We start from the raw sequence: 27,293 nt of genomic DNA, 5'->3' as shown, positions 1-27,293 counted from the left end.
CTAACATGTTTCTGGGGGACGGAAGGAGTGGGTATGATGTTGTAGAGGAGGGGGGGGTCCTTTGATGAATGGAGAAGTAATGGGACGAATAGCAGGGAAGCACGGCACATAAACAGGGAAACATTGGAAGCGGAGGCAACACGTGTGAAAATAGTTTGTAATTTCATGTTCCTTCAACAACAAAAATTAATGTGGCGCAACAAATCGGTTTTTCACCTGATTCATTCGTTCATCCTTTGAGTTTGTCAGAGGTTCGATATCGTCTGATTCACATCGCCGATATAGGGACTCAAGTGAGCTTTTTTTAGAGGGATAAAAGCGAGGCGAACTGCGGGAGGAGGATTAATTAAATTTATTTTCATGTTTCTCGGGTATTTATTTGCAGTTCTACATCTTACATTTGATTCATGTTGCGACTACATGTTCTCACAGGAGGGTATCTGAAAGGATGATACTTCGCATATCTTTTTGCTTACTATATGTAGTATATATGTGAGTGAATTTGTGTGTTCTCTCAACTTTCTCGTGGAATATCCGTTTGCGTTTTCTATTTTTTCCTCGTTGTCGTTCTGACTCACGCCTACACCAGAGGTGAGTAAGGACGTAGACGGTTTCTGCAGAGTACGAAGGCATTATTGAATTGTATGAAGCGGGAAAAGCGACAAAAGGGAAAGGGGACTCAGTCCAAAGCGGAAGAAAAGCAACCGGAGGAGCGACCTCTCTTTGAGTTTTGGTGGACTCATCGAACCCTGACAGTCGAACTAAAAAGTGCACTCTCAAACCCATATGTAGAGGGTGTGATTCAGTCTTGTAAAGATGAAGTGAAAGCAAGGGCACGGGTTGTTGTGGATACGACAACATCCCCACGTGCCAAGCGTAATGCTGAGGGGTGGAAATCAGCAATGACATTGGCATGGCACAAAAAACTTGTGGAAGCACGCAATCAACTACTGTCTGCCTTCACTGAAGCGCAGGGGAAGTGTGAGAAGGAGAAGGTTGAAGGGAGTCCGGAAAAGCAGGCTTCCGTAGTCGCTGTGAGTAGGAGAGAAACAATTGCCCTTCATCAAAAGGCCCTCCATATCGTGCTTGACGTTATTTTTCTTGAGTGGAAGACACACTTCGATGCCGCTGGCGGCGATGAAACAGCAAACCGGTTCAGTGCCCTCGTGGACTGCCTTCTTGAAGGAATTGCCTTCACGCACGTTAACCATTGGATTTGTGCCTCTTCTTCAGGTGAGGACGCCTTGAGTCAAGATGACTTGCTTGGAGCTCTCGGTCACTATCTCCAAAATCATTTAAAAATAACTTTTGTTGAACAGATACAATTGTTACCGAAGTTCGTACAGCGAATGTGGGAGCTGTTTCATGTGGAGCTTTTGGAATTGGAAGAGACGATGCTGCGGTCGTGCGGGACACACGCAGTATCGGGAGCCGAGGGAGAAACCGGTGATGCTGTGAAGGACTTCGAGGTGCGCTCCTTCGTTTCCAATGTGGCCAAAGTGCTCAGGAAGTTGTATGTTGAGACTTCCGCCAGGAAATCTACAAAAGATCTTAACAACAACGAGGGCAACGGTTATGTTGTTGTCGCAACCTCTTCAATGGCCGGTGCCATGGTGCAATCCCTTGGGAGGTGGCTTCCCGTGTGCGGAGATTTTCTCCATTCCATGCTTACGTGCTTTAACGCCCTCAAGAGTGAAGGTTCTGCTGGTGGTGATTCTCACGGGGTCAGCGCACATAAATGTATCGATGGGGATAAGGACAGCAAGGGCACCGAGTGTCCCAAAACTGAGGGTATGCTCCCTGCAGCAGAAGCCCGTGGTTTGCTCAGAGGTTTACAGCAGGAAGTTCAACGAGTGTTTGTTCTTCTTGAACAGCTTGACGAGTTTACACCGTGGCCCGTGTTACTTGCAGACATTGCGTCCCGCACATTTCATGCCGCACGAGAACGGGTGCAACCCACTGACAGCGAAGAATGTAGGGATAACGCGAACATTACGAAGGGTTTTAGGGAGCATACCGCTATGAGAGCGTTTCTCTCGTGGCATAGCAGAGCAGTCGCGACGCCTCTGCTGTCATCATCGAATGCCATGGTAAGCAGAGGGACACCGTTAACCCTTGTTGAAGCATGTAGCAAGGCACTAAATGGCATCATTTCCTCTGCTCTTGATAAGACAAGTGTGCCAAGCGATATACACAAGAGAGCGTTGCGTGTACTTCTTGTTCACAGGCCTCTTGCGACATTGCAGCATCTGATTAAGTCATTGTGTGCGACAGGGGCTGAAGCGGATAGGTGTGACTTTGAGGCCATCATTACCGATCGGGGCATGTCTAGTGCATCACGTTCTACAGCGTTTAGTGAGGCAACTCTCGATGCGGATGATGTGGCCTTCATGTTTTTCCCTAAATTCTTTGCTGTCGCCAACTTCATTGAAAGCTCTTTGGCAAGTTTGTGCGAAGATGTGAAGTCGGTTCTGAACTCCACAGCGGCTGGAAAAGATAGCTGTGTCGCTGATCATGCCGTCAATACTTCGCAATTTGTTGAAAGACTTTTTGCAGCCGCCCTCGAGGAATCCATAATTACAAGTGGAACTGGAAGCTGTAGTGTAGCTGTGAGCGAGTGGCTCATGTTCTTAGGGTTTGTGGCAAGTGACTCACCACTCTTTGAAAAAACGACGATTCAGCATGTTCGATTGGCTGCTCGCCGTTTTTTTGCGCCTGGTCTGCCCATGATGTCGTGTCTTCATCGTCTCATAAGGCAGCGACACCAGTACGGGCTCGTCGCCTTCTTTCTTCCTCCGCTAAGGGCTATTGGAGTGGATCACAGTACTGCAAAAGACGCTGAGCACGTGGCTTGTGCCCTGCGGTACCCGCGCTGTGCTGAGGTCGCGTATCTGGAGGAGTTGCCGCGTGGATACTATAGCCGTCAACCACAGCGGCTCGCTTTAAATGCGAAAAACGATGCCCTGCAGTTCTTCCACAACATTCTTATGACCCCGGGATCAGTAAAGAAGGAGAGGGATGGTGATGACAAAATGTCAAAAAGCGGAGGAGAGAAGGAGAAGGAGGCTGATGTGGTCCGGCGGCTCTTCGTTGAAATTGTTGCACACATTGGAGAGTTGGTGATGGCGCGGTTGCGAGGTGTGGGCGAAGCGCGTCTTCTTGGGCCAACTGGTGCGGGGTGTGTTGTCGTCGATGCGATGACGGCTTTTTTCATGGGTGTGATGCGTCTATGCAATACAGTAACATACTGGGATGTGTCAAGACGTCAGCAAGTACAAAAAGCCATCGTGGAAAAACTACTCTCTAGGGCTAATGTGGCTCGAGAAGGACCAGTTTTGCCACGGCTCGCACTAGCAGTCCTCTTACAGGGCAACGTGGCGTACGATGAGGAAGTTAAGCCACATATTCCTCATGCTTGGTGTGATTACTTGTGCAGTATGGAGTTAGAGGATATTGACTCACGTGCGAACGTGTGTGCAATGAATTTATTGAGGTTGTGCAACCGAAATTATATGAAGAGTATTCCAACGAAAACGCTTTTAGCATGCCGCGCCATGCTAGAACAACCCACAACGAAAGAGAAAGACATAGCAACACAGGAGAAATTGGACACGGGTATATCGGCATCTGTCAAACACGATTTCGATGCGCTTCGCCAAAGGGCAGCTAACAACGCACCGGCAGACGTCCAGCAGCAGGCGGGGCCCGTTCCCACTGACTCAAAGGTAGAAGAGAAAAGGGAGGTTGCTAACACGACTACTGATACTTCGAGCGCCACTTTGAAGGTGGGGGAAGAATCGACAGTTTCCCCAACTACGGGTGCACAAGGAGAAGCCCCAATTGCAGTAACGGGTAGTGCAATCAATAAGGGCTCTGAAGCCCCTGCTTCAGGTGACGACAAGCTGCTGAATGCGGTTGTAAAACCCTATATGGATGCAGTGATCACTGTGTTTGTAATGCGCGCGCGAACTTCTGTAGCAGATGCCGTGCTGACCGGAATTGCAGTGAAGAAGTGGCTGATATCATGCGCTGGTAATCTTGAATCTCGTGCACTATTGAATGCCGTGCGTCGTATCGTTTTGCAGGCGAACGCAAAAGTTTTACACGCCACGAAAATGGAGTGCACTGCCCTCGCGGCATTCCTGGGCGTTTTGGTGGATGAAATTGTTTTGCCCTATAGGTTGAATCCCTGTCGTGCTGTCCCTCCTCATGGGGATCAGCAAAAGCAACCACCAACGACTGCAGAGGCGAACGTGCCTGCAAGAACCGAGGGTACTCAAAACAACTGGATCCATGATGTGCTTCCTGCTTCAGGAAAGGATGCTGCCGCACTTCTCCAGACACTTATTATGGATACGACGCGGAACGTTGCTCGGTTTCTCGGTGAGAATACTTCTCTCGGTGATTGGAAGGCTTACACTCTAACTTTTCACATGCGGCGTGTTATTGGGCTCGTCAGGCGAAACAAGGAGCTGTTCCTGGACGCTGTGAAGAAACGTCAGCAAACGCTCGGGATAATTCTGTCAACGGATAGCACTCATCCTGTCAATCTGTTACATCTGTGGAATGTCCACTTCTAGAGAGGATGACAGGGCCTGCGGTGAGTGCTGAGCAGTTGTTCATGGTTTCACCAGACCCCAAAACGTCCGTGGCAGCACGAACCGAGACGCAAGGTTCAGCAGGTGTTGATGGTCGTACTACGGGTTCATCTAAGCGAAAACGAGATCGTGAGAACGATCATGAGGCTGATACCAATCACGACCACCGGCATGGTCGTTTGCGTCGGCGTGGTGGAGACCGGGCCCGCGACCGGGATCGTTCTCGTGAGCGTGACAATGACCGTGGGGCGGTTCGCGATTATGACCGTGATCGTGAGGTCAGCCGTGGCCGTGAGCGGGATCGTGATGCTAACCGCGACCGTGATCGGCATTGGGAATGGGATTTTGATCGAGATGAACAGGATGATGAGCATCATGGACATAACCGCAGGTACCGAAGATGGAGAAAACGTGACAGAGGCCAATGAGCTTATTGTTTGAGCAGCTTTTTCTTTTTTGTACTTCCTCAAACATTACCTTGTTTACACGAAGTGTGCATTTGAACACGCTGCTGCCCCCGTAAGTACCATGTACCCCACAGTTCGTGCTGTGGGTAATGGGGACAACGCTCTGCGTTTGTGCTACTTCAAGGAACGGGAGAGGTACTAAAGGAGTGTTTAAATAGCTTTTATTTTGGTTTCTATCGTTGTGCCACTTAACCAACAATTCGGTTCGAATGAAGGAGGGGGGAGGGAAATATTGCGGAGAAGTTTGTTCCTTGTCCGAATATGAGAAACAAACAGTTTTGAACTGTTTTGAATTTTTATCTTCAAACTTCTTCTTCTAACTTACTAATCGCTCTCGTTGCACCTACACAACCAAACAAACTACAAATATTCGAGAGTGTCTAGCCCGTCAACGAAAGAAATCAAAGATAAAAAGATACCTGAAGGTTGTAGAATTATCCTAAAACAGGAAACCCAAAGGTAACGGAAAAAAAAAAGAAGAAGAAAGAACATTATTTAAAATGCGCCGTTTTGCTACTACTTTCTCAGCTTCATCTGCTGCACTTGGTTCTCGGACAGTGACGAGTTTGACTGTTCGTGACGCACTAAACAGTGCAATCGATGAGGAGCTGAGTCGAGACAAAACTGTTTTTGTGTTGGGTGAAGAGGTCGGACAGTATCAAGGAGCCTACAAGGTGACAAGAGGACTTGTTGATAAGTATGGAACATCTCGTGTTATTGACACACCCATTACGGAACATGGTTTCGCGGGTATGGCTGTGGGTGCCGCCATGAATGGCATGAGACCCGTGTGTGAATTCATGACGATGAACTTCGCCATGCAAGCCATTGACCAAATTGTGAACTCCGCTGGTAAGGGATTGTACATGTCAGCAGGCCAACTTAAGTGTCCTATTGTGTTCCGTGGTCCCAACGGCGCATCAGCCGGTGTTGGGGCTCAACATTCTCAGTGTTTTGCTGCTTGGTATGCCTCAATTCCTGGACTGAAGGTATTCTCCCCATACAGCAGCGAAGACGCTCGTGGAATGCTGAAAGCTGCAATTCGCGATGACAATCCCGTCGTTATGCTTGAACATGAGCTTATGTACGGTGAGACATTCAAAGTAAGTGATGAGGCGATGGGAGAAGACTTTGTCATTCCTTTTGGAAAGGCTAAAATTGAGCGACCTGGTAAGGATATCACAATGATTGGTTTCTCGCGTGGTGTTTCTCTTTGCCTTAAAGCAGCGGAGCAACTTGCCAAGAGCGGTATTGAGGCTGAAGTGATTAACCTTCGTTCCCTTCGTCCTCTGGATCGCGCAACGATCATTCAATCCGTGAAGAAAACTGGTCGTGCGATGACTGTTGATGAATCCTTCCCTATTTGCAATATTGGTGCGGAGATATGCGCCATTGTAATGGAGAGCGAGGCCTTCGATTATCTTGACGCCCCGATGGAGCGCGTTTCATGTGCCGACTGCCCAACACCATACTCGAAAAATTTGGAAGTTGCATCACAACCGCAAGTCTCTGATGTTCTCGACGTGGCACGTCGCATTCTGAGCTAAATAAACCCGTCGCACCGACTGAGCGACTTTTTCTCTGCTTCTTGACAGAAATAGAGAAAAAGGGCGCGTGTGTACGTGTGTGTTTGTGTTATGGTGCGGGGATTTTGTCTTGAGATTGAGTTGGACTAACGTTCAAATACCGCTGAAACTGGATGTTGGTGCATTTTATATGTTGGAGAGAGTATGTACGCTGTCGGTAAAGTATATATATATATATGCACGTTCATGTTTTTTTCTATTTTTGTTAGTTTTTTGTTTGTTGTGCGTCACGTAAGTTAGTAACAAAAGAGGAGCGGATTTTTAATGAACGCGATCACGAGGACGAATTTGAAACAAAAAAAACAAGAAGAAAAAGAACTGAGAAGCAAGGAGTGGGTAAAAGGAGAATAAGTGTGTAACGAAAGGGTGAAAAAACGTTTCTAGTTATTCTTATTGTTGTCTAAGGAAAACGTTGGCGTGGGCATAAGAGAGTGGATACTTGCGTGAATATACGGTAAAGTCAGAATGCCGCGTAAAAAAAGGAGGAAGGAGTAGAACTTTTTAAAAATTTACATTGGTGTTCAACAGCACGGTTTTTTAAAAAATATCCAGTGGCTAAGATGCGGATTGGTGTGGTGTACGTGCAGAGGGGTAATGAAGCAGACGGAGCAAGAAAGTAAAAGGAAAGAGAGAAATCAAAAGTGGAGGGGAGAAGAAAAGAGAAAAACGAATTGCGTTTCGGCAATATCTGCGTTCGGTAAATGCATATGCAGCACTCCATCCGGGTATACATATATATATATATATATATATGTGTGTGTGTGTGTGTTTCATCTATTTTTCTTGTAGCCGAATGCATAAATATGCGCTTTATGGTCCCGTATTCTTCCATACCGTCCTCTTTTTATTTATTTTTATCATTTTTATTTTTATCTTTTTTCGCTCCCCTTCCTCTTCTTTCCTCTTTCCTCTTCCGTTTCCCTCCTCTCCTGTTCATATGTCCAAGCGGAGCGAATTGAGGGCATTGGTTCCATTTGCTCCGTGTGAACAAGCGTATGTGCGTTTCCCAACCTTCCTGAGCTGGTGCTCCGCGTGCATGATTTTTTCCTTTTATTCGGGTGGGAATGAAGTGCGGCGGGTATATTTATCTTTTTTCGTTTTTTTTTCCCATCAAACCGTTGCTTTCCCATCACTTTGTCCCGCTGGGATGTTTTCCCTTTTTTTGGTTCTTTTTTTTGTCCCCACACTTGTGATTGCCTTTCTCCGTCCATATAATAGTTATCGCCGTAATCTCTCTTTTTGTGTGTTTTCTATGCATAGTTTCCGTGAAAGTCGGTAGCAGCAGGATACTTCCTGCGCACCGTTCGATTATGTAACGTACTCTGCCGTTCTGTTTTCTCTTTTTTTTTGTTTCTATTTATGCGTTACAAACCTAAGATTGGCCCAAGTTTTCTTCCTTTGTGGTCATTCAAATCGGTTGGAGCTTTCGACACAAGCGTTCGCATTTAAATATATAACTAGTTAGTTATACGCGCATTTACTTCGAATGCTTTCCCAATATCTCAGGCGCCGCGTCTCCGTTGTTACTGTGGATGGGCGGTATCTCGTCGGTGTTCTTCATGCAGCGGATCAACTCATGAATCTCGTGTTAACATCATGTGCAGAGCGTGTTTTTGATGATGAGGCGGAGGACTCAAATGACCCAAATGATATTAAAAATAATCGTAACGGTACAAATGGTGCGACTCCCCCTGGTGGCGAGATGCGGGAACATTCCTTAGGTGTGTTGATGATTCGTGGCAGTGATGTGGTGTGTGTTGCTTCTGTTAATACGGTGGAGGAGGCAAAGTTGAGCAGGAAACTTTGGAGGGGTCGTAACTTACCGGTAGTGGAACGTGTGGCGCGCTCAGCAACAGCTTCAGTTAAAGGTGGATAGCGGGAGATAATTGTGAGTTCTGATGACGTTGCACTAATTCATCGGTTATCGCTGCTCGAGTTGGTGGGAATCACAACGCTGGTTAGGTTCATGTTCTCTGCTTTCTTTTTTTTTTTGTAGCCAATTACATGTCCGCGCGGTGATTATTAGCTTGCATCAGAAGGAATATAGCGCATGTGACTGCTCTCATTTTGGTTTGTTGATAATACCCTATATCCATTAAAGATGTGACACATTCCTCTTTTTGTTGGTTACTGTTGTTCTTGAGCTTAGTTACATCGGGAATAAACTTTTCTTGTAGGTTTGTGACGTTTGTTTTTGTGAGTGTATTGAGGTAAAACTACGACTCTTTCTTCTATTTTCATCTTTGAACTTCTGCATGCATTACTCATCTCACGTTTATTCATAGTAGTATTCCAAGTCACCCTTAACCCTTTAGTTCGAAGTAGATAGAAGAAAACGTAGAGTTCGAAAATAGGGTTTGCGCATCGAACAACGTAGACACAGGCGCGTGTGTTTGCACGTCTCTGTGTTATATATATATATATATATTTTATTGTTTTCGCCGTGGCGTTTGTCCACTGTGTTGTTTTATAATATTGATTGAGGCAGAAGGCCACGCTAACGATGTACACAACCGCAAATAGGTCATATCCGGATCTCCTGCGTTCCAAAAATAAGGAACGAATGAATCGTATTGCAAGTCGTGCGATATCCTTTTCGAGGGCTGCGAACAAAGGCAGCTCGAGAGTAGAAACGAGTGGAGAGGCTTCAAACAGTGAAGATGAGGAGTCGTCCGAGCTGGAGAAGTTTCCCGCGTTCGTAGACCCAACGGAGCAACAGGATCACTGCATTGACCCCATCATTGCCCTCAAGATCCCACGCTCGGAATACCGAAATACAAAGGAGTTGGAACTGTGCAGAAAAAATATCACGCGTCTTCATACGAACGTTCAATATCTGGAAAATCTAGATACACTTGTCTTATCCAACAACCGGATAAGCGAGGTTTCATTTCTTTTACCTCCCAAGCGAACTGCTAACGGCAACTCTAGAGCTGAGAATGATGCTGCCGTTGATGACGGAGTAGAAACATTATGGTGTAGGCCACGGGGTTGTCACCTTCTGCGGAGTCTGTTTCTGTCGCACAACATGATACGGACGATTGACGGAGATATTCCCCGTTTGCGTCATTTGAGGGTTTTGCTGTTGGCTTACAACCGTTTATCTAACTTGGTTGCTGTATCCACACAACTTAAGCGACTACGCGACCTCCGTGAATTGGATTTACGCGGCAATCCACTCTGTGATGAACTGGGCTATCGACCCTATCTCATTCGTGAGCAACCTCAACTGGAACTGCTTGATCGGCGACTAGTACAAATGGAGGAGCGAAACACTGTTGTGAGTCAGTTAGTCCAAAAAGATAGGGAGCTTGGTAGCATGTGTGAGCTTGGAAACATACTGGCTTCATCAGCCCCGCTCCAAAGACGATCGACAGACAGCAGTATTCAGCGAAGGAGCTTGCAATTATCGCTTCTGCAAGACGGGCGTACACAGGGGCTACCAACGGTGGCTCACACAGATCCAAGGTTCTTTTCAGTTACTATAGGTAAGGAACCCGTGTTAAAGACCTTAGCGTTCTTTAAAACTTTTACACCTGCTCGGCAACGAGCGGATGACCCAAAGGTGGTGCCAAGGAGGGCGTTCAGACCTTCTGCTTGTGAGTTATACCTCGGGAAAAGTGTGCACCGTCTAGGGAAACAAAAGGCGCTGCGCGAAATGCGCGAGGCCAGGGAAAACGAAATGAAACGAGAAGAGGTGGTTGAGACCCACAAACGGTTCCACCTGGTCTGGGCCATGTCAGGTAAGGGGATGCCTCTCTGCGCTGAGAAACTCGGAGCGATGTCTAAGCAACAGGAAACCTCTCAAAATGCAGGCAATGTCGAACAAACGAACGTGTCCCCTCGCAATGCGCTAATGCGGAGAAGGGCTTCGGTAGCGAAGCAGCAGGCGCCTGACACAACAGGGAAATGGGCGGTAAAACAAGCGGCGCCGGCTCCAGTTGTCTCGTTGGACCGTATCCAATTGCCAAATCTCCCACCCCAGTTACCAGGTGACACTGACCATAGTGTCATGTACGATGCCCTTCTTCACCGTGAGGATAAGGTAGAAAAGAGAATCTGGGGGAAACCTTCCTGTTTACCGAATCCTCACCGCTTAGAAAATATGAAAAATCTACTGGACAAGGCCTCGAACTTCCTAACTGCGAGTCAGAAAAAGGGGTCGGTGGGTAGTTCCGCTGTGGCATTCGACCACAGTCAACTTCTTTGTGAAATTCAGCAGTGCAAGGATTGCACCATACCTGAGCCATGGGAGGGAGATGAGACCAGTACAAGCATAGTTGTCACAAGAGACCGCCAGGAGTTCCTCTGCAACGCCATGATGGTACTTTTGCTTCCTTCAGAATTAAGTGCCATAGAGTCCCACCTCATGGCAGGTATGGCGGATTCGTTCCCACCTCCGGAGCACCAACGTGGAAAGAAAACTTCACGGAAAGAGAAGAGAGCATTGGGTGATGCGGCTCGACTTCCTGCAGGATCTGGCGCGCTTCTTCAGGGTATTGCTACCGCTTCGGCTTCCCAGCGGACTCAAATCATTATGGCCGCAACAAATGTGGAGTTTGGACTACCAGATCGCAATACGACCAGGCGCCTAATGAATATGCTTGATTTTGATAGCGGGTTAAAAAACATTTCACTTCAAAATCTTACCGATGCATTTGCTAATGCGTATCTATCTAGAACTGTAGAAACTCTCCCGAAGCCTACCTCCGAAATGGACGATAAATGCACTGCAAGTGTTACGGAAAGTAAACGGAACCACCGCTCCCCTAGTGCAGGGCGTTCCAGAAGTGATCGCCGGTCCGGAAGGAGAGTTTCACCCACGCGGTCCGAGTCACGTCATGTGGGGCGCGAGGCAGCCGCTGCTTCTGCAACAAAGCAGCCGGTTTTAACGCTGAGCACAGCACTACTGGACCTCATGTTGTATTTGCCTTTTGTGCGATGTAGATTGGAGTATTTTAAGGAGGAATGTGATGCAGCGGTAAAAGAGCTTGGTGATCTGGGCGATGCGCTGCCTAAGCGATTTTCAAAGCTGCAGGCGGCCTCGTTGTACTATGAGAGGTTACAGGAGGCAATGAGACTCTCAGGCATGAGTGAAGAAAGTGCTCTTAACAATTTCGTTGATATTGAAGGGATACTGAGGCTGAACGCACAGGAGGTAGGATCTTACTTTCGCTCGAACACAACCCCTGTGTGACGGTCACTCTGGGATCTTTTTTTTTCGCATCGTGTTTTCATTTTCTTTTCTTCCTCCTGTCTTACTCGATTTTTCTCTCTCTCTCTCTCTTGGTGCCTAAGGTCTCTTGTTGTTGCTCGTCGTAATCTTCATGTATAATCATTATTTATATACTCCGTTCTGCGAGTCACTTGAGAACTCCTTAATGAGGAGTGTGGAATTGCACAGAGTCGATTCCTCTTTCCTTCTCACGTATTACACTTTTATTATCCCTCTTCCCCTGTTCCGTTCGTGCTTTTGTCTCGTCTTAAGCGCTCCGGTACGTAAAACTTGCCGTGTATGATTAAGGTTCTCCTCGTTCCCATGGAAGCTCATCCGCCTGCCCCCTCTTCTTCTACTTTGGGCTTTCCTTTAAATCAATAGCACAAAAATCAACCTGACTGTGATTCTACCACATGGCGTCTGCACTTTCCCTCTTCTTCGTCTTTATGTATCTGCCTCACTAAAGGAAACATAGTATTGGAACAGGTGCAGTAAACAACAAAGGGTGGTGGTGGTGGTGGGGATGAACCGTCGTTTCTTAGCAACCAGCGCGTGGCTGGGGTTTGCTAACGGGATGACGCGAAATCTACACACCGCTGGCACCGTTGGAAGGGGAAACTTCTTTGCGTACTTGTCACTGCCGAAATCCCCCGATTTGGATGCTGCAGATGTTCAGCGAAGTTACCACAAACTGCAGCGTCGTGTTCATCCCGATTTGGTTAACGTGCAAGATGCCAACAACTCAACGGAACCGCCTGGCGGCGTGGTGGGATCGGTAACGACATCGACAACAACTGATGTGGCGAATGTTGATGATTCGATGTATGCCAATTTGTCATATGAAACATTGCGTGATCCATTCCGCCGTTGCAAATACCTTTCTCGCTTGAGTCGTGCTGAAGCTGTAAAGGGACGTCCTCTGGATCCGTTGGAGGAGGAAATGCTCATGAGTGACGATGATGGCCGTAATGTGGAGGATAACAAACGGCTTCAGGATGCCGGTGAGAACATGAGCCTGCCAGAGGAGTTTCTTGCTGAAATGATGGCAGCCAATGAGTACGTGTTTTCTCCTGAGGAAACAAATGAGTACCGAGACAGGCTCGTCATTCTCATTGCTCATCTGGAGGAACGCCACATGGAGTGCTACGAAGCAACCAAGGCGCAATGGGATGCGGAGGACTTTCAGGGGTTTCGCCGCAGTGTTTTGGAGTGGACTTACGTGCGGAATATCCTTGAGAAGGCGAAAGACTGTCTTGGGAACATTAACGAAGCGGTCCCAAAGGGTGTTTAAAAACCTAACGACGTTGTATTTTAGTTGTTTCGTTTTATTCGTTGTAATTTTCCACCCACCCAAGTCACTGGGGTCTTGTGTGACAATGATATGAGCGACGGGTGCAGAGTATTAGTTGAAGATATGCTACACTGATTGTATCAAAAAAGAAAAAAAAGAAAAACGATCACTGGCTCATTTTTTTTCTTTTTCCTTTTTAAAAATTATTTTTGCTTCGTTAAAATAAACAAAAGCGTTAGCGTATCCTTCAAAACGAGTTGCGGTGTTGATAATCATTGACGCACAAACGCAATCTCCTTTTTTTTTTTTCTGCTTTATTTAACCCTCTGGTGTGTGTGGAGTTTATGTGATGTGTATTTGCTTCTCTTTGCTGTTATTTCTGGGGTTACCAGTTTAAATTATTTTTTCTAACTGCGGTTGCTTACCGCGGTGGCCGAAACACGCAAACACACAAAACGAAAACCAAAACAAAAAAGGAAGGATACATCGTGGGAGAGGGAATCCGCATATTCAAAACACATTCACTCCACCAAACGCAGTGAAATACACCAAAACTAGTTTATTGGTGCTGCATCTCGCAAGAAATGGCAGAGAAGTTACAAACCATTACTTTTAGGAGCAGTGTCTCTACTATTACAGAATTCCTGGGGTTTGCTATTTATTGCGTACTTTATCAACGCGGCGTGTACCCTAGTGATAGTTTTCAGCAGGTCACCCGATATGGTGTGCAACTGATGGTATCTGTTGATGAAGAGCTTAATTCGTATCTTGCAGAAGTTCTCCAGCAGGTGATAAAGTGGGTCTCACAAGATAAACTTAGAAAGCTTGTTTTAGTTTTAGTTGATGCAGAGACAAAAGGCGATGTTGTCGAGCGGTGGGTGTTTGACATCGCAACTCAGGGACTGGAGGCGGTAGAAGGTGTTAATTCCAAATCCGATGAAACGCTTCGGAAGGAGATTCAAGCGGTGCTGCGTCAAGTAACATCATCAGTTTCGTATCTTCCTTTACTGCACCGTCCATGCTACTTTGATATGCTGGTTTATGCGGATCCCGACACGGAGCTTCCAACCGGTTCGTGGGAGCTTAGCGACCCGCGGCTAATTATGGGGAGTAGCGAGGTTACATTGCGTTCATTCTCGACAAGTTTTCATAGCGTAAGTGCATCCGTGGCTTATAGAGAGAGTTCATAGAAGATTTGTGACATTACTTCATATCGTGTAAAGGCATACACGAGTACATGTGCTGCATGAAATGTTTTCAGCTTCCTTTCTTCCCTGTTGAGGAAATTCTGAAATCATTAAAAAAAAAAGACTGAAGAAAATAGCGCTGATGAATGCGTGAGAGTTAGTTGTAAGGTTTTTTTTTTCGTAGGTTTTCGTGTTTGTTTTACCTTTTTTTATTTATTTGCGGCATGTCGTCCAAGTGATCATCCATCCTTTTCATCCTTATTCTTTAATTACGCTGGTGTTGCATACTTTCCCTCTTAATTATGAGCCAATAAACCGATTCGGTTGTGGGCGCTGGGGAGAAGGGAAGGGAACAACAGCTGAAACCATTTTAAACAAGAACATACAAAGTTAGAGTGCGGGATAAGCATAGGGGATATTTTTAGTCACATCATCATATTTGAGGAGAAAGGAACACAGGAGGAAACCAAAAGGGTGAGATGGCTAAGGGTAAAGGTAAAAAGAAGGCAGTTGTTGATGTGTTTGCTCGTCTAGGCAAATTCCAGCCGGTTGGGATACTGAATACCAATGAAGCAATAGAAACAGCAGATGCAGAAGTGGTGGATACGGTTCTTACCATTTCACCTCCCATCCCCCGTGTGGAAGTAGGAATTGGGCTTCAGTTCCGTTGTAGCGTTCCTATTCTTGAGGGTGATGTCATTCAGCTCTCATTGCCGGGTTTTAAGGCAAAACCAACCGTCTTTACTGCGGAATGTTTGGACTCACAAGGGGGGCTGCTACCCACTTACTTTCAAGGTTTTTGGACTGGGGATGGCGTAAGGGGTGACAAGAGGGCGTCACAAAAACAAACAGTATTACTTAAGTGCGTCCGGCGTATAGAAATGGATCAACATGTTTCAATTTCCATTCCATTTGCACTCGGATTGGTTTCCCCTGATAAGGTCGCGCTGAATGCCTCTAAGTTTAAGATACGTGGCGATGTCGTGCATGCTCAGGATGGGAAAATATTAAAGCAAGTTATCCTTTCGACACAGGAGGTTAAAAAGCGACCGGTGATTGAGGAAATCAACGAGTATAAGAATCTCATGCTTGTGATGGACAAAGCAGGTGATCTCGAAAAAGATGATCAATTCGCCGGTGAAGAGCTCTCAGTTGAGGAATTGGATCACATAACCGAGTCCGCATATGCGCGCTGTCCGTATCCGGTAGGATTTCAGTGGCATATCGCCGTAGAGGTGTTTCACGAGTATGAAGAGTGTGGTCTGCTATTGAAAACTCTTATGGAGGGCGCAATTTCCTCTGTCAAAAAGCGGGACAAACTTTCATTGCAGCGTGAGATAGCAAAGAACCTTGGTCTGAAGGTTGGTGCCGTCATTGTTTTCCAGGATGTGCTGAATATGTTGTACGGGTCGCTGTACCCAAACTTTTCCAGTCCCGTGCTTTTAGTCATTCGCCTTCTCACAATGGAGCCCATCGATATTGCGCGAACATTTTTGGTGGATCCCCCACAATTATCCGTAGCGCAAGAGATTTACAGTTATTTTCGTATTGGGGATGCGGAGGGAATGAAGAAGTGGGAATATACCGCCTCTGTGTTGCTGCTGGTCCTGCACAGGGTATCGCCTTCCGCACCGCCGCACACGGCTCGCCCTCCATTGTTTTATGGTGTGAAGGAATTACCACAAGAGGAGCTTCGATACTTACGAAGCATACCTGACGGTGATTGGTATATGTTTCCATGCTTTACAATGGTACGACCAAATGTTAACTGGTTGGATGAAGAGGCGTTCGCAGCACCGGATAGCGCCGTTCTGTTTGAAATCCACGACGTCACCGATGCGGTGGAAATATGTGATATCTCCATGCACCCGTACGATCGGGAATGGCTCCTCCCGATGTGTTCCATGTTTCGCGTCAAAAGTATCACCGCATATGACGATCGCAACGGCTTGACACATGTTGTACTCTCTTCAATAGGTTGTCTCCACGGTAGCGTAAAAGATGCTGTTATTCCGGAAGATGACCAGGCAGTGGCTAAGGTGGTCGCCAAGAAGCTTCGTGGGGAAATGCTAGAGGTTGCTCGACGGTCGCGTTATGTCGCGATTCATTCATATTTGACCGTCCGTATGCAAGACCGTCTTCGCCTCAATCCTGCAACGCTTGTTCGCGCACAATATGTAGATCATTACTTTGAAGTTAAACGTAGCTCTCAGGTAAAGAGCACGATAGAGGATGGAAGTGTGAACTGGCAGGTTTGCACAAATCCAGTGCAGATGATTGACCCCGTTGAGGGCGTTATTAAGCACGCCATGTGGGAGTCCATGCCTCGAAGGTTCGCCTTGCTGACGGAGCACTCGTTTCTTTCGAGGACGCGGCACAAGAAAACTTTCGAACTTAACGGCATTACTTTAGATTTTGTCAGTTTTACATGCGATTATGGCGGAAAGGGCCCACGGTCCATTCGAAGACTGGTGCGGAAGCGTGTGAGTCATGAAGGCCCACTGCCAGTTCTCCCTGAGTTGGTTAAGTAATGACAACAACAACAAAAAAAAAGGGAGGAAATGTCTTTGGGATTTGATGGGACTTTTGTATTTTTGTGTGTGTGTGAGGGAAGTTGGGGTGACGGAAGTCAGGTGTGATGTGGAGAGAGGAGGGGCTTGGAGTACTCAATTAAGAGGAAGGGTATAGTGTGTGACGAAACGCGGAAATCAGGAAGAAATGCAACACAAAACAAAAATCAAATAAAAGGGAGAAACACCCGCTGCGTATTGTTCTGTTTTCCGCGTCCATGTGAGCTCTACACTCGCTTTGTGACAAAATTCCTCTTCTCTCCTTTCTTCTTCTCATCGCTGTGCTGCGCTGCGCTGCCGTTGTTTGTGTAACTTTACTCGAATTTTTGATGTAATGTATGAATAATAACAACTGCTGTAGTGCAATACAGCTTCTCCAGTTGTTGTGGGAGTGGAACATGTAGCGGCTTGTCCCTTTATCATCTCCTCTGTTGGGAAGCGTCACGTGTCTGTTTTCAGTTTCACATCCTTCAATTCTCCTTTTGCTTAATTGGTGGTCCTGTTTCCTGTACCGTTGCTTTCTCCTCCCCTCTTTCTTTCTTTCTTTTTATTTTTCCTCTTTGCTGTATCTTCCTCTCTAACACTCGAAACTAAACAAAAAAATTTCTCTAAAAAAGGTGCTTCCCCAGGACAACGCTCACAACATCAGGGGAAGGAGCCTTTTGCCGTCACTTCATTTCTACGCGCTCGCAGATCTCAGAAACTTAAGTCTTTTTCTTTTGACTGATAGAGAAGCGGGGAGAGAAGGAGGAGAGGTATCAAAGATTTGTATTGCTGAAACGTAAGCCAAGTGATATTACAAAGAAAAAAAAAGGAAGCATAAAGGGAGCTACGGTAACGGAACGAAATCATTACTTCAGTTTCACCCAGCACAAAACATTCATTAGTTTTTCGATGCTTCGCTCCCTCTTTGGAAGGCCTTCGTTAGCGGTTCTCAATAATTATGGCCACATGGCGCGACCGGCATCGCCACTTTTGTGCGCCCAGCGGGGCGTCTTTGCCGATAGGGTGCGAGCCGGAATGATTCTGAAGGTGGACAAGCGTTATTATCGCGTCCTCGCCAACACGCGGTCGCAAAAGGGACAAAATGCTGCTTCATTTAATATCAAACTCACAGAAGTGGGAACCGGCCGTAAAAAAGAAGTAACAGCTGGTCACGGGCATGATTTTGCTGAGGCTCGCGCCGAACGCGTGCGGTTGCTGTTCAGTGGTTTCGATGATGATGATATGGCGTGTTTTGTATATCCTGAGCATAGTAGTGATGCGGGAAAGGAGGTAAACATTCCTGGTGATTCGCTGCCGGAATTACAGCAGAAGTTTCTTTGCTGTGGTATGCCTGTTGATGTGCTGCACATCATGCCTGATGATGATGAGTCCCCGAATGAAAAAGATATTTGGTCTGAGGTTGTTATGCCAAGTAATTACACCTACACGGTGGAGAAACTCACGCTGAAAGGAATGTACAAAATGGCAGCATTTGTTGAGTGCGATGGTATAATTGGTGTGAACGACTCGGTGCAGGTGAATGATAAAGTGAAGGTGGTGATAAAACCCGATGGTACCGCAGCTTTTGGCGGACGGGCGACGTGAGGTATTGTCGTTTTTGTTTTGTTTTGTTATGGGGGGATGTTTTTGTTCTTGTGTTACTTCACTTACGTTGAGGTGTGTGTGTGTGTGTGTTTATTGGGGGAGGAGGGGGAGCGTCTACCGTTTGTGAATCACAGTTGGTTTCGTCACACTAATTTCTGTTTTTTTTTTATCCGAAAGAAATATGAACCCATTCTGTTTCTGTCGTGCTGCCACGCGTTGTGACAAATTTTTTCTTTTTGCTTTGTTTCCTTTTCTTATCACATCTTTTTGTGCATATAATTACAACGAATAGGTGCAAGGAAGAAACAAATTAGAAAACTATACATATATTTATTTATTTATTTACGTGGTTGTTTCCGTCTGCCATCATTTATCGATTATTTGTTTATTGATCTCTTGTTCTTTCACCGCAGGACGCGGCGGACTGACAGCGGTTGAAGGGATTTGAGAGACTCATTTGTTGAAAACGAAGAGAAACAAAACAAAAAAAACGAAGGAAAAGTGGGGTACCAGTAGTAAAGCTCATAAAGGCTGAGGTGATTTGTGAACATACAAGAAGGAAAGGTGTATATTGGTGTAATAATAATAATAATAATTATTATTATTGTTATTAAAATTTAGGAGGAGAGGGGAACAATCGTGACTTACCGGTGGATATCGACGGCTGAAACTCAGCGGCTAGTGATGGCTGACGTTTTGGATCGTGGCAGTACTTCTGAAGGTGCAACTGGTGACACACTTATTTTACGCTTACCGCAATACTTCCCCACCACAGTGAAGGAATGTACGGAGGAGACAAATCAGTTCTTTACTTGTTTCGAGGAGCATGCGGTAATGAAGGAACCTACGGATAGGATTACAGCAAAGACTTCGTTGATGTTTTGTCAGAAGGAATTGCGTGGGTACATGACGTGTATGGAAAAACACCGCAATGTGGATAAGACTAAATTCTGGTGGAAATTCTGGTAGGGACTCTGCGAAATGTTGCACAGTGGAATTAAGTGATATAAAAGATATATATATATATATATGTGCGTGTGTCTGTGTGCATTAGATATGTGAAGGTTCTGTGAGAAAGTGAAAACAAATAGAAGGGAGTCACGTGCGCCAACGGAAGAAGTTTCTCCTTTGGATGTCTTTTTTCATGTACTCGACATCCCTTACTTTTCCGTGCTTGTGCGTGTATTAACGCATGAACGAGAGGAAGTGATAAATAAGTACATCAATACATCAATATATATATATGCAATGAAATGAAATGGAGAGGGATGATGAGTGGAGTCTTCACACGAACGCAAGGAGTGGGTAGTGGGTTGAAGGGGAAAAATAAATAAATCGACAAGTGACGTTTTTTTTTTTTTAAATTCCATTGTGGGAAGTATTAGTAGTCTTCGCAACAAGCTATTTTTTGAAATTTTTTGTTACCTCGTGTTGACTTTAATCCCAACACGTGCGGGATATTGTCACTGACCCGAGGTTCATTATTACAGTGGCGTGCAATTACGTCAAGAACCGAGCTGTAATTTCATTTCTTTTTTTTTTTTGCACTTGTCGTTGGGGGAAGTGTGAATAAAGGTGTGAGAAGGATGGCAATGCTTCCTGAAATTACTTTTAAAAAAAAAAATTCCCGGATTCAAGGGATCTACAAGCGATGAAACGAATACGCTACGATATCTGAAGGGGATTGGGTGTTGCCATAACTGTGGTTACAAACTCGAATGGGTTAGTCACGCCCATTCAGCGCATTTTGTGTTGCGTTTACCTTCTACTCTTTCAGTGTTAATGAGGAATTAAACACATGGACCTGTTCGGCTTCAACTTTTCATTCCACACGGTGTTGCATCAGTGAGGGAGGCGCATGAGACGTGCAAGTGAAAACTACCTTTTTACTTTACCTGAGGAATGCACCGCTTTTAATCAATATTCAAGTACTTGAATGCCAGGCGTGTGGGATTGGTTTCACTGTGCCGATGGTTCGAAACTTATACGTGACCGCATGCGCGCATTTCTATGTGGTTTCAAGTCGGAGCCGTATTTATCTTTCTCTGCAACCCCGTGAGGGCTGGATGGCACGTGGTTCATATGCTGTGAAAGTTATATTTCATGGCGATAATTTGCTGTTTTTTTTTTTTACCACCCTTGTTCAATATTATTCACGAGCACACACTGCTTTGTTTGATCAAACATACTCTATGCTTCACAACGTTGCTTCGGTTGTATGATGTCCTGTTCAGCAGTTTCTCAATGATCCTTCACCTTCCCTCTATTAATGGCCCGAATGTATTTGTGTATTTAGCTCTCCTTTTGGTGTTTGTGTTGCAATATAGGGAGCATTACGTTAGTGGGAAGTCGGTACGCTGGAAATAGTGTGGCGAGTACGATAATGTACGCTCGTTTCCGGACCCGATCGAAATTTTATTTTCGACCCGCTCGACCAGCGCTTGCATATAATGTTGATCCAAATGTGATGCGTCGCCCCAAAGTGAAACGTGGCCTTTTAAAAGGAACTTATAGTGATGAAACTGTAGACTTGCGTGATCGTGAGCGTCTCGAGCTGCTGGAGTCGATGCGACACCCGAGAGAGCGAGATTTTTATCAGGATCACACGTATCACAACCAATGGTTGCGAAGGGACCTCGAAAAGCACCAGAAACAGCAATTAGCAGCCCGTTATAAATACTTTGCTCCTGATTTTGAGATTTCACCATGGATTTGGTACCCAGGTGATATTGTGGAAGTAGTTAGTGGCGAAGGCATTGGACAGCGTGGTACCATCATCGCTGTAATCAAATATAAGAATGAAATTGTTGTGCAGAATATTAATGTCCAAGATGTTGTAATACCGGCATCAGAGTCGCGGCCGGAACAAATAGTTCAACGTGAGCACCCAATTAGTGTGACACGGGTACGGCATGTGGATCCATCCACGAATGAAATATGCAATATCGAAATGGTTAAGGTACGAAACAAGGAGACTGGGGAGATGGAGGAGAAACGCATGAGCTTAGAAAGCGGTATATTGATGTCTATTCCTCCAGTAAACGATGAACTTGAGGTTGGCGATCCCTTAAAAGATACACCAATTCAGGATGCAGATGAAGCAACATATGATCGTGAGGCGGAGCAGGCGGTTCTTGTTGACAAGCGCCTCGAGGCCATGGAAGAGCATTTTGTCCAGAGCTTAAAGCAGTCTTATGAGTTCCATGAACCGCTGCGGCGGAAAAACGCGGAGGATATGCGTCAGTTTCAGACTGATGTTATCGATATGGCGTGTGCAATGCTGGGCGAGCGGTTACTTGACACTGTTAATGCTTCCGACACTTCATCATTCCCTGCGGAGTGGCAGGAAGCGATTGCCATGCATGTCGAGGAAATTGAAGCAGAAATGGAAGAGGTTGCGGCAAAGGAAATGGCTGTAGCCAAAGAAGGGGGAGCAGCCGAAAACGAACAACACGACGATGACTTGGATGACGATGAGGATGAGTTAGACACCTCTGAGGAAAGTGTGAAGCATGTTTGACACTATCGTTTGCGGGTAGATTGCGACGTGTCAAATGACGTGTACAAAACGCAAGGAAATAAGGTGTTTTTGTTTTTTTCTTTTTCACACATTCTATCGAAGCGACTATTATTCATATAAACACATTTAAGTTCGAGGGTGCTATTTTGTTTATTATTTTTCTTTTCCCTCGTACTTACGACCGAGGAGGCGTCGGTTCCGCGTGTATGGTTCGCCATCACACCATCTGATCCTTTGCTTCATTTTGTTCGGTTGTCTTTCATGGTCATCCACTGAGGCAGAGGAGGAAGAAAAGAAGCGTATACGCGCGTACATAGTTTATTAGGGACACTTACGTTTGTGTGCGTAGGTTTGAAGTGATGCTTCAAAAGATCAGCGCTGAAAGCGCATCAGGTTACAATGCAGAGTTCGACCCAACTCCTCCTGCGACGGTTGAGGAGATGCACAGACAACTTGATTTGATTATCGAAGCCTGTAAGCGTTTGGAAGACCTCAAAACTAGCGGAGTTCGGCTCACACACCGTGAGGTTCTTAAGTTACGAAAAGCATATTGGCTAGCAGTGGGCGAGACACAAAAGTTGCGCAGGGACAATTCAAGCAGAACTGGTAGTTTGGATGGACTTGAGACTTCGGAGACAAGTATCGTCGACAGGCCATTAAGCAGTGGCAGCTCTGTACAAGTTAATTGTAGCGATGATATGGGTCTCAAACGACAAGATGCTAAGGCGCTGAGTTGCGACGAGGAGCTCGTCAAGTTGGAGAAATGCGTTGAGGAGCGACCAGAAGCACATACTTTTGATGTTGTGCACGATTTGGCAGAGGCGATGAACACCGGATGGCGAATATTCGGTATTCCACTGGAGCGTCGGCTTCAGACTTTGGCTGTTTCCGTATTTAACTTCTTTGCGTATGTTTCTCTTAGTCTGATGCTGATTGTAGTAATGATGATGAACCAAGTGACCATGGTGTTTGTTATTTTATACGTACTGTACATTTTCACAATTGGAAGACCGAAACATCCCTTGAAGAAGAAGGATGCGCTCATGAGCCTCGGTATATGGCATCACTTCACCAACTATTTCCCGGTGCGCCTCGTGGTGCCGCAAAAGGTACGCTGTCAGTTTGATTCTAGTAAAAACTACTTATTCATTTACCATCCTCATGGCATTAATTCTTTTGGAGCCTTATCTTGCTTCATGTTGGACACTATGAACCTGAGGACTATTCTCCCCGGAATCCGCATTCACCTTCAAACGCTCAAATTGAACTTCTACATTCCATTCTGGCGTGAACTTGCGGTTGCTGGAGGTTGTGGGGATGCAAGCGCTCAATGCATTCGTGACACGTTACGCAAAGGCCCTGGTGAGTGTGTGGCACTTGTGGTTGGCGGAGCAAAAGAAAGTCTACTGGCGCGACCAAAGAGAAACGAGGTAGCATTGCAGGACCGCAAGGGGTTTGTTCGGATTGCATTACAAGAGGGTACATCACTGGTGCCCGTGTATGGATTTGGCGAGAACGATGTGTATAGAATTCCCCGCTTCGCCGAGTCCAATGCTTGGAGGCGAGTGGAAGGGTTAGTGAGGAAGTACACGCGATTTGCAATACCGCTTGTGAAGGGTCGCGGTTGGTTCAATTATGGTTTTGGCTTGTCACCGCACCGTTGCCCCATCACTGTTGTGTTTGGTGAACCCATCGAGGTGCCAAGAATACCCGAGCCAACGGCAGAGGAGGTACAAATATGGCATGCGAAATATGTAGAAGCATTGCAGCGATTGTTTAGTGAAAACCACACGGTGTTCGCCGCGGATTCAAAAGGGTTAGTTATACGATAGAATGTTTAGTTATTTTCCCTCTCCCCTCCCTCCTCTGGTGCAGATGGCTTTCCATTTCGCAGACCGCATCTCGGTAGTTTACATTGGAGTTATTGTTTGTTTTTTCTTTTTGTTTTTTATGTGTGTCCGTGTATGCTCGCCGTGTTGTGTGGTGGCATCTTTCTCTTTCATGCCGCTTTCATTTGCTCCTGTTTTTTTTCTTTTTATTTTACTTCAAACAAATGTTTTGTGCGCGTTTTTTATAGATTGTTGTATGAGGGGAGAGTTGATTTCAAAATTTTAGCTCTTGCAGCTCTGGAAGTTTGTTAAAGCTGTTTGAAGGAGGGTTGCTCCTTAAAGTATCCTCCCCCCCCTTGTTTCTTAACCGTGCTCTTGTTTCATTTTTTTATTTAGTCTTTTTTCCTTTTTTTTTTCATAGGTTAAGAAACAAATAATATTAATAATGTGACTGTAATTGGTACTTTTGATAATAATATAACATAAGGAAATGTATATATAAGCAGTGAAAAGGGAAGGAGTTGCCGTGGAGTATACAGATTCTTCTGTTTTTCTTTGGGGTGTAATGCCCTTTTTGTTTTCTTTTAATGGTGAGAGTGATAATAATAATAATAATAATTAGAATCTGCAGGTCTAGAATACCCCACTATTGCGTGGTCCTTAATTCCTAATTTTAGTTTCTGTTATGATTTGTTCTTATTTGTGTTTGTGTTTACTTTTATTCATCTTTCTTTTTTTTTTTTGCTTTTGTTTGCTCTTTTTCCTCCCCTCTTTACTTTTCATTTTTAAGTACATAAGGTGTAGAAAGAAAGGTTTAGGAAAATAAATATCATTTCGCTTCTTTTTTTAAAAAAAAAATCATTTAGTTTCCTTTTTCTTTTTTTTTTTTACTGTTATCGAGTGAAGGGCTGCAGGTTGTGACACGAAACAACACCAAACAACAACATCAACAAAAACAACAGAAAGAAAAGTAACAATGGTACTTTTTTCTACATACCGCAGCAGTAGGCTTGTGTCTAAGGAATTCCTTCATGGCCCTGTCATGCGGTTCCGCGCACTTGGCGAATATTATTTCCAACGCGCATGGAATGGTACATTAAATTGGGCACTTCCCGGTGAGTACCGCCTTTACGCCGTCATGATTCCCTTCATTTATTTTTACCACCGCTGGCATAACGATCATACGTTGGATAGAGATCATGTGGAAAAGGCAATGATTATGCGATGGGGTGGCACGTTGGAGGATGTGCGTAAACTTTCTGCAAAGGATCAATTACGTGTGCGTTGCTTCACGGATATAGAGAAACTTTACTCCGCATATGGTCCAAAAGATACGTATTTGCAACCACCGGGGGACACGCTGCCCGGGAAGGATTTTTATCGCAAGGCGGGTGGAGCACAGGCACATCATTGAGTAGTAGGAGACGTAGCGTGTGGTGATATGATATGTTATGATATGATATGATATGGAAAGGAAAGGAAAGCATATGGAGGGAAGATTAGGCAGTTTGGTGATCAGTGCTACTGAAGCTTTTTGGAAGAAAAAAAAATTATTATTATTATTACTATTGTTAACCCTTCTCCTTCTCTGCATGTGCTTGTTTATGTTTATGTCGTTGTTGTTGTTGGTTATTTTGTTAAAAGATGAAATGAAGTGGAAGAGGCCTGTGGGGTTTATTGTTTGTATCACGGTGTCGTTTCCCCACCCCACCCCATTTTCAAATAGTGGAGAGCAAACAAAAGTTGATGAGTTGATCATTTCGGCTTCCTTTTCTTACTAAGCTAAGAAAAATATAAGGAAGGAAACGGTGTGACGGCTCGCCTGCGGAAATTAACGGGTGCTGTTGATTTGTCCTTCCCCACCCCGGACCTGTCAGAATCTGTAAAGGCGAGTTGCCACAATGGCGTGGGTGTGTGATGTTTGCGTTTTATTATGCATACAGTTTGGAATGCACGTGCGGGGCTGTGTTTTACATCTTTTATTTATTTTTTCTCTGCACCATTGTTCCTGCTCATTTTCCCCCTTGTTTTTTTATATTTTGCTGTTATATTATTACTGTTATCATTACTAAACATCACAACTTCTTTCCTTTCATCTCTTTGGCGCCCCCTTCACTGTGACGGTAACGCCTTGCTTAAGAATTATTTCGAGTAAGAACTAACGTGGTAAGGACGGAAAGAGGGGGAAAGGCAGAGGAAGGAGGGAACAAGTTGATAATAATACTAATAATCAGAAGCAAATAAGTTTAATACCTTGATTGAGGGTGAAATAATAGTTAAAAGGAGTGAAAAAGAGAGGAAAGTAAGGGGCGAACACACTCCACTAGAAGGAGAGGGAGACAGTTCAGGAGATCAACGGAATTAACACATAACAGACCACCAAAATAAAAATAACAAAAAATGGAAGGTCTTGTGGTTCCCCCGTTTGTGGCCTCAGGCATAGTGGCGCACGCAAAGCGGATGCGAAATTCCGCCGGTTACCTCTTTGGAAGTTACAGTGATGGCCAGATCACAGTAACGGATTACATTCCATGCACTCATGAGTTCGAGGGTGACAAATTCCCTCAATGGTGCCTTGATGAATTTAAAGCGCGCGTTGATGTGAAGAAACATTACAATTCAGGTGTAGCAGTTATTGGTTGGTATGTGGCAGGTGCCCCAGAACCTGGTGGTGAGGCCGTGTTTAAGCGTTGGTGTGAAGCCCCAGGCGTTATATTCGCCCGTGGTGGATTAAAAAGTCAGGCCCTCATGCTTCTTGCTCGTATGCCCTGCGATGGCGACATGACTCTGAAGTGGGAAGCGTATATTACCAATAACTCTATTCAAGAGGAGGTGCATGTGTGCGAACGTAAGGCGCAGAAACTTAACGTTACCATTGCAGCGGAGTCTCCGTCAATGAATGTGCTACTTGCAGAGATAGCATCCAAAGCTCTTTATGGTGGTGGAACTCCCCACGCGACGAGCCGCATCACAAGTCTCGATTTGGTTGCACGTGGAGCTGAAATGATGGAATTGGAGGGTAACAGTGGCAACAATAAAAGGGATAATAACAGGCGAGACGGGGACCGCCCCGTGGAGGAGGCACTCATGAGAGTTCAAAATGGAATGATGCAGGATATCTCAAATGCCGAGTCCGCATTGGCAGGAGGAAATAACAATAAGGAGGGAAACCTTGATTCTGCAGCTATTGTTGAAAGCTACAAGCGCATTTTGGAAGAAAAGGGAAAGCAAGGTGAACGCGGTGATTTCATTACGGAGAGCTATACGGATGCGTTAGCGATAAAATACCAAATGTTTGTTCTCCGTCGTGTCCTAAATGATATTGAGCGTAACAACAACCCTGAGAGTAGGGAGCGTCCGCATCACGGAGGTGGTATTCAGGGCAACCGACCCAACAGAGGAAATAATACCCGTTAAATTCATCTTGTTTTAACTGA

At 45.4% G+C, this 27,293-nt stretch overlaps 15 protein-coding genes across 15 annotated transcripts; 14 read left to right on the top strand and 1 right to left on the bottom strand.

The window, feature by feature from the left end:
- Nucleotides 1-644: 644 nt before the first annotated feature.
- TbgDal_III1660 (hypothetical protein, conserved) lies at nt 645-5,026 on the top strand (the record flags this gene model as incomplete). Its single annotated transcript, XM_011773818.1, is given in 2 exon segments — nt 645-4,577; nt 4,577-5,026. Coding segments are annotated over 2 exon segments (4,383 nt in total).
- Nucleotides 5,027-5,565: 539 nt separating this feature from the next.
- On the top strand, nt 5,566-6,612 carry TbgDal_III1650 (pyruvate dehydrogenase E1 beta subunit, putative; the record flags this gene model as incomplete). The annotated part of the gene is made up of 1 exon (XM_011773817.1): nt 5,566-6,612. The coding sequence occupies one exon, from the start codon at nt 5,566-5,568 to the stop codon at nt 6,610-6,612; it is 1,047 nt and encodes a 348-aa protein (XP_011772119.1).
- Nucleotides 6,613-7,402: 790 nt separating this feature from the next.
- On the top strand, nt 7,403-7,930 carry TbgDal_III1640 (hypothetical protein; the record flags this gene model as incomplete). The annotated part of the gene is made up of 1 exon (XM_011773816.1): nt 7,403-7,930. One exon carries the CDS (start codon nt 7,403-7,405, stop codon nt 7,928-7,930), a length of 528 nt encoding a protein of 175 aa, XP_011772118.1.
- Nucleotides 7,931-8,137: 207 nt separating this feature from the next.
- TbgDal_III1630 (U6 snRNA-associated Sm-like protein LSm8p) lies at nt 8,138-8,527 on the top strand (the record flags this gene model as incomplete). Its single annotated transcript, XM_011773815.1, has 1 exon — nt 8,138-8,527. The coding sequence occupies one exon, from the start codon at nt 8,138-8,140 to the stop codon at nt 8,525-8,527; it is 390 nt and encodes a 129-aa protein (XP_011772117.1).
- A 627-nt stretch (nt 8,528-9,154) lies between these two features.
- TbgDal_III1620 (hypothetical protein, conserved) lies at nt 9,155-11,848 on the top strand (the record flags this gene model as incomplete). The annotated part of the gene is made up of 1 exon (XM_011773814.1): nt 9,155-11,848. One exon carries the CDS (start codon nt 9,155-9,157, stop codon nt 11,846-11,848), a length of 2,694 nt encoding a protein of 897 aa, XP_011772116.1.
- Nucleotides 11,849-12,392: 544 nt separating this feature from the next.
- TbgDal_III1610 (chaperone protein DNAj, putative) lies at nt 12,393-13,160 on the top strand (the record flags this gene model as incomplete). Its single annotated transcript, XM_011773813.1, has 1 exon — nt 12,393-13,160. The coding sequence occupies one exon, from the start codon at nt 12,393-12,395 to the stop codon at nt 13,158-13,160; it is 768 nt and encodes a 255-aa protein (XP_011772115.1).
- A 584-nt stretch (nt 13,161-13,744) lies between these two features.
- TbgDal_III1600 (mitotic spindle checkpoint component, putative) lies at nt 13,745-14,350 on the top strand (the record flags this gene model as incomplete). Its single annotated transcript, XM_011773812.1, has 1 exon — nt 13,745-14,350. The coding sequence occupies one exon, from the start codon at nt 13,745-13,747 to the stop codon at nt 14,348-14,350; it is 606 nt and encodes a 201-aa protein (XP_011772114.1).
- A 476-nt stretch (nt 14,351-14,826) lies between these two features.
- TbgDal_III1590 (hypothetical protein, conserved) lies at nt 14,827-16,878 on the top strand (the record flags this gene model as incomplete). The annotated part of the gene is made up of 1 exon (XM_011773811.1): nt 14,827-16,878. The coding sequence occupies one exon, from the start codon at nt 14,827-14,829 to the stop codon at nt 16,876-16,878; it is 2,052 nt and encodes a 683-aa protein (XP_011772113.1).
- A 139-nt stretch (nt 16,879-17,017) lies between these two features.
- TbgDal_III1580 (hypothetical protein, unlikely) lies at nt 17,018-17,317 on the bottom strand (the record flags this gene model as incomplete). The annotated part of the gene is made up of 1 exon (XM_011773810.1): nt 17,018-17,317. One exon carries the CDS (start codon nt 17,315-17,317, stop codon nt 17,018-17,020), a length of 300 nt encoding a protein of 99 aa, XP_011772112.1.
- Nucleotides 17,318-17,811: 494 nt separating this feature from the next.
- Nucleotides 17,812-18,507, top strand: TbgDal_III1570 (hypothetical protein, conserved; the record flags this gene model as incomplete). Its single annotated transcript, XM_011773809.1, has 1 exon — nt 17,812-18,507. The coding sequence occupies one exon, from the start codon at nt 17,812-17,814 to the stop codon at nt 18,505-18,507; it is 696 nt and encodes a 231-aa protein (XP_011772111.1).
- A 684-nt stretch (nt 18,508-19,191) lies between these two features.
- On the top strand, nt 19,192-19,476 carry TbgDal_III1560 (hypothetical protein, conserved; the record flags this gene model as incomplete). Its single annotated transcript, XM_011773808.1, has 1 exon — nt 19,192-19,476. The coding sequence occupies one exon, from the start codon at nt 19,192-19,194 to the stop codon at nt 19,474-19,476; it is 285 nt and encodes a 94-aa protein (XP_011772110.1).
- Nucleotides 19,477-20,890: 1,414 nt separating this feature from the next.
- TbgDal_III1550 (hypothetical protein, conserved) lies at nt 20,891-22,027 on the top strand (the record flags this gene model as incomplete). The annotated part of the gene is made up of 1 exon (XM_011773807.1): nt 20,891-22,027. One exon carries the CDS (start codon nt 20,891-20,893, stop codon nt 22,025-22,027), a length of 1,137 nt encoding a protein of 378 aa, XP_011772109.1.
- Nucleotides 22,028-22,386: 359 nt separating this feature from the next.
- On the top strand, nt 22,387-23,859 carry TbgDal_III1540 (diacylglycerol acyltransferase, putative; the record flags this gene model as incomplete). The annotated part of the gene is made up of 1 exon (XM_011773806.1): nt 22,387-23,859. The coding sequence occupies one exon, from the start codon at nt 22,387-22,389 to the stop codon at nt 23,857-23,859; it is 1,473 nt and encodes a 490-aa protein (XP_011772108.1).
- A 973-nt stretch (nt 23,860-24,832) lies between these two features.
- TbgDal_III1530 (hypothetical protein, conserved) lies at nt 24,833-25,270 on the top strand (the record flags this gene model as incomplete). Its single annotated transcript, XM_011773805.1, has 1 exon — nt 24,833-25,270. The coding sequence occupies one exon, from the start codon at nt 24,833-24,835 to the stop codon at nt 25,268-25,270; it is 438 nt and encodes a 145-aa protein (XP_011772107.1).
- A 986-nt stretch (nt 25,271-26,256) lies between these two features.
- TbgDal_III1520 (hypothetical protein, conserved) lies at nt 26,257-27,273 on the top strand (the record flags this gene model as incomplete). Its single annotated transcript, XM_011773804.1, has 1 exon — nt 26,257-27,273. The coding sequence occupies one exon, from the start codon at nt 26,257-26,259 to the stop codon at nt 27,271-27,273; it is 1,017 nt and encodes a 338-aa protein (XP_011772106.1).
- Nucleotides 27,274-27,293: the final 20 nt, after the last annotated feature.

Source organism: Trypanosoma brucei, chromosome 3, assembly GCF_000210295.1.
Source record: "Trypanosoma brucei gambiense DAL972 chromosome 3, complete sequence".
Taxonomy (NCBI): domain Eukaryota; phylum Euglenozoa; class Kinetoplastea; order Trypanosomatida; family Trypanosomatidae; genus Trypanosoma; species Trypanosoma brucei.
This window is presented reverse-complemented; position numbering and strand designations above follow the sequence as displayed.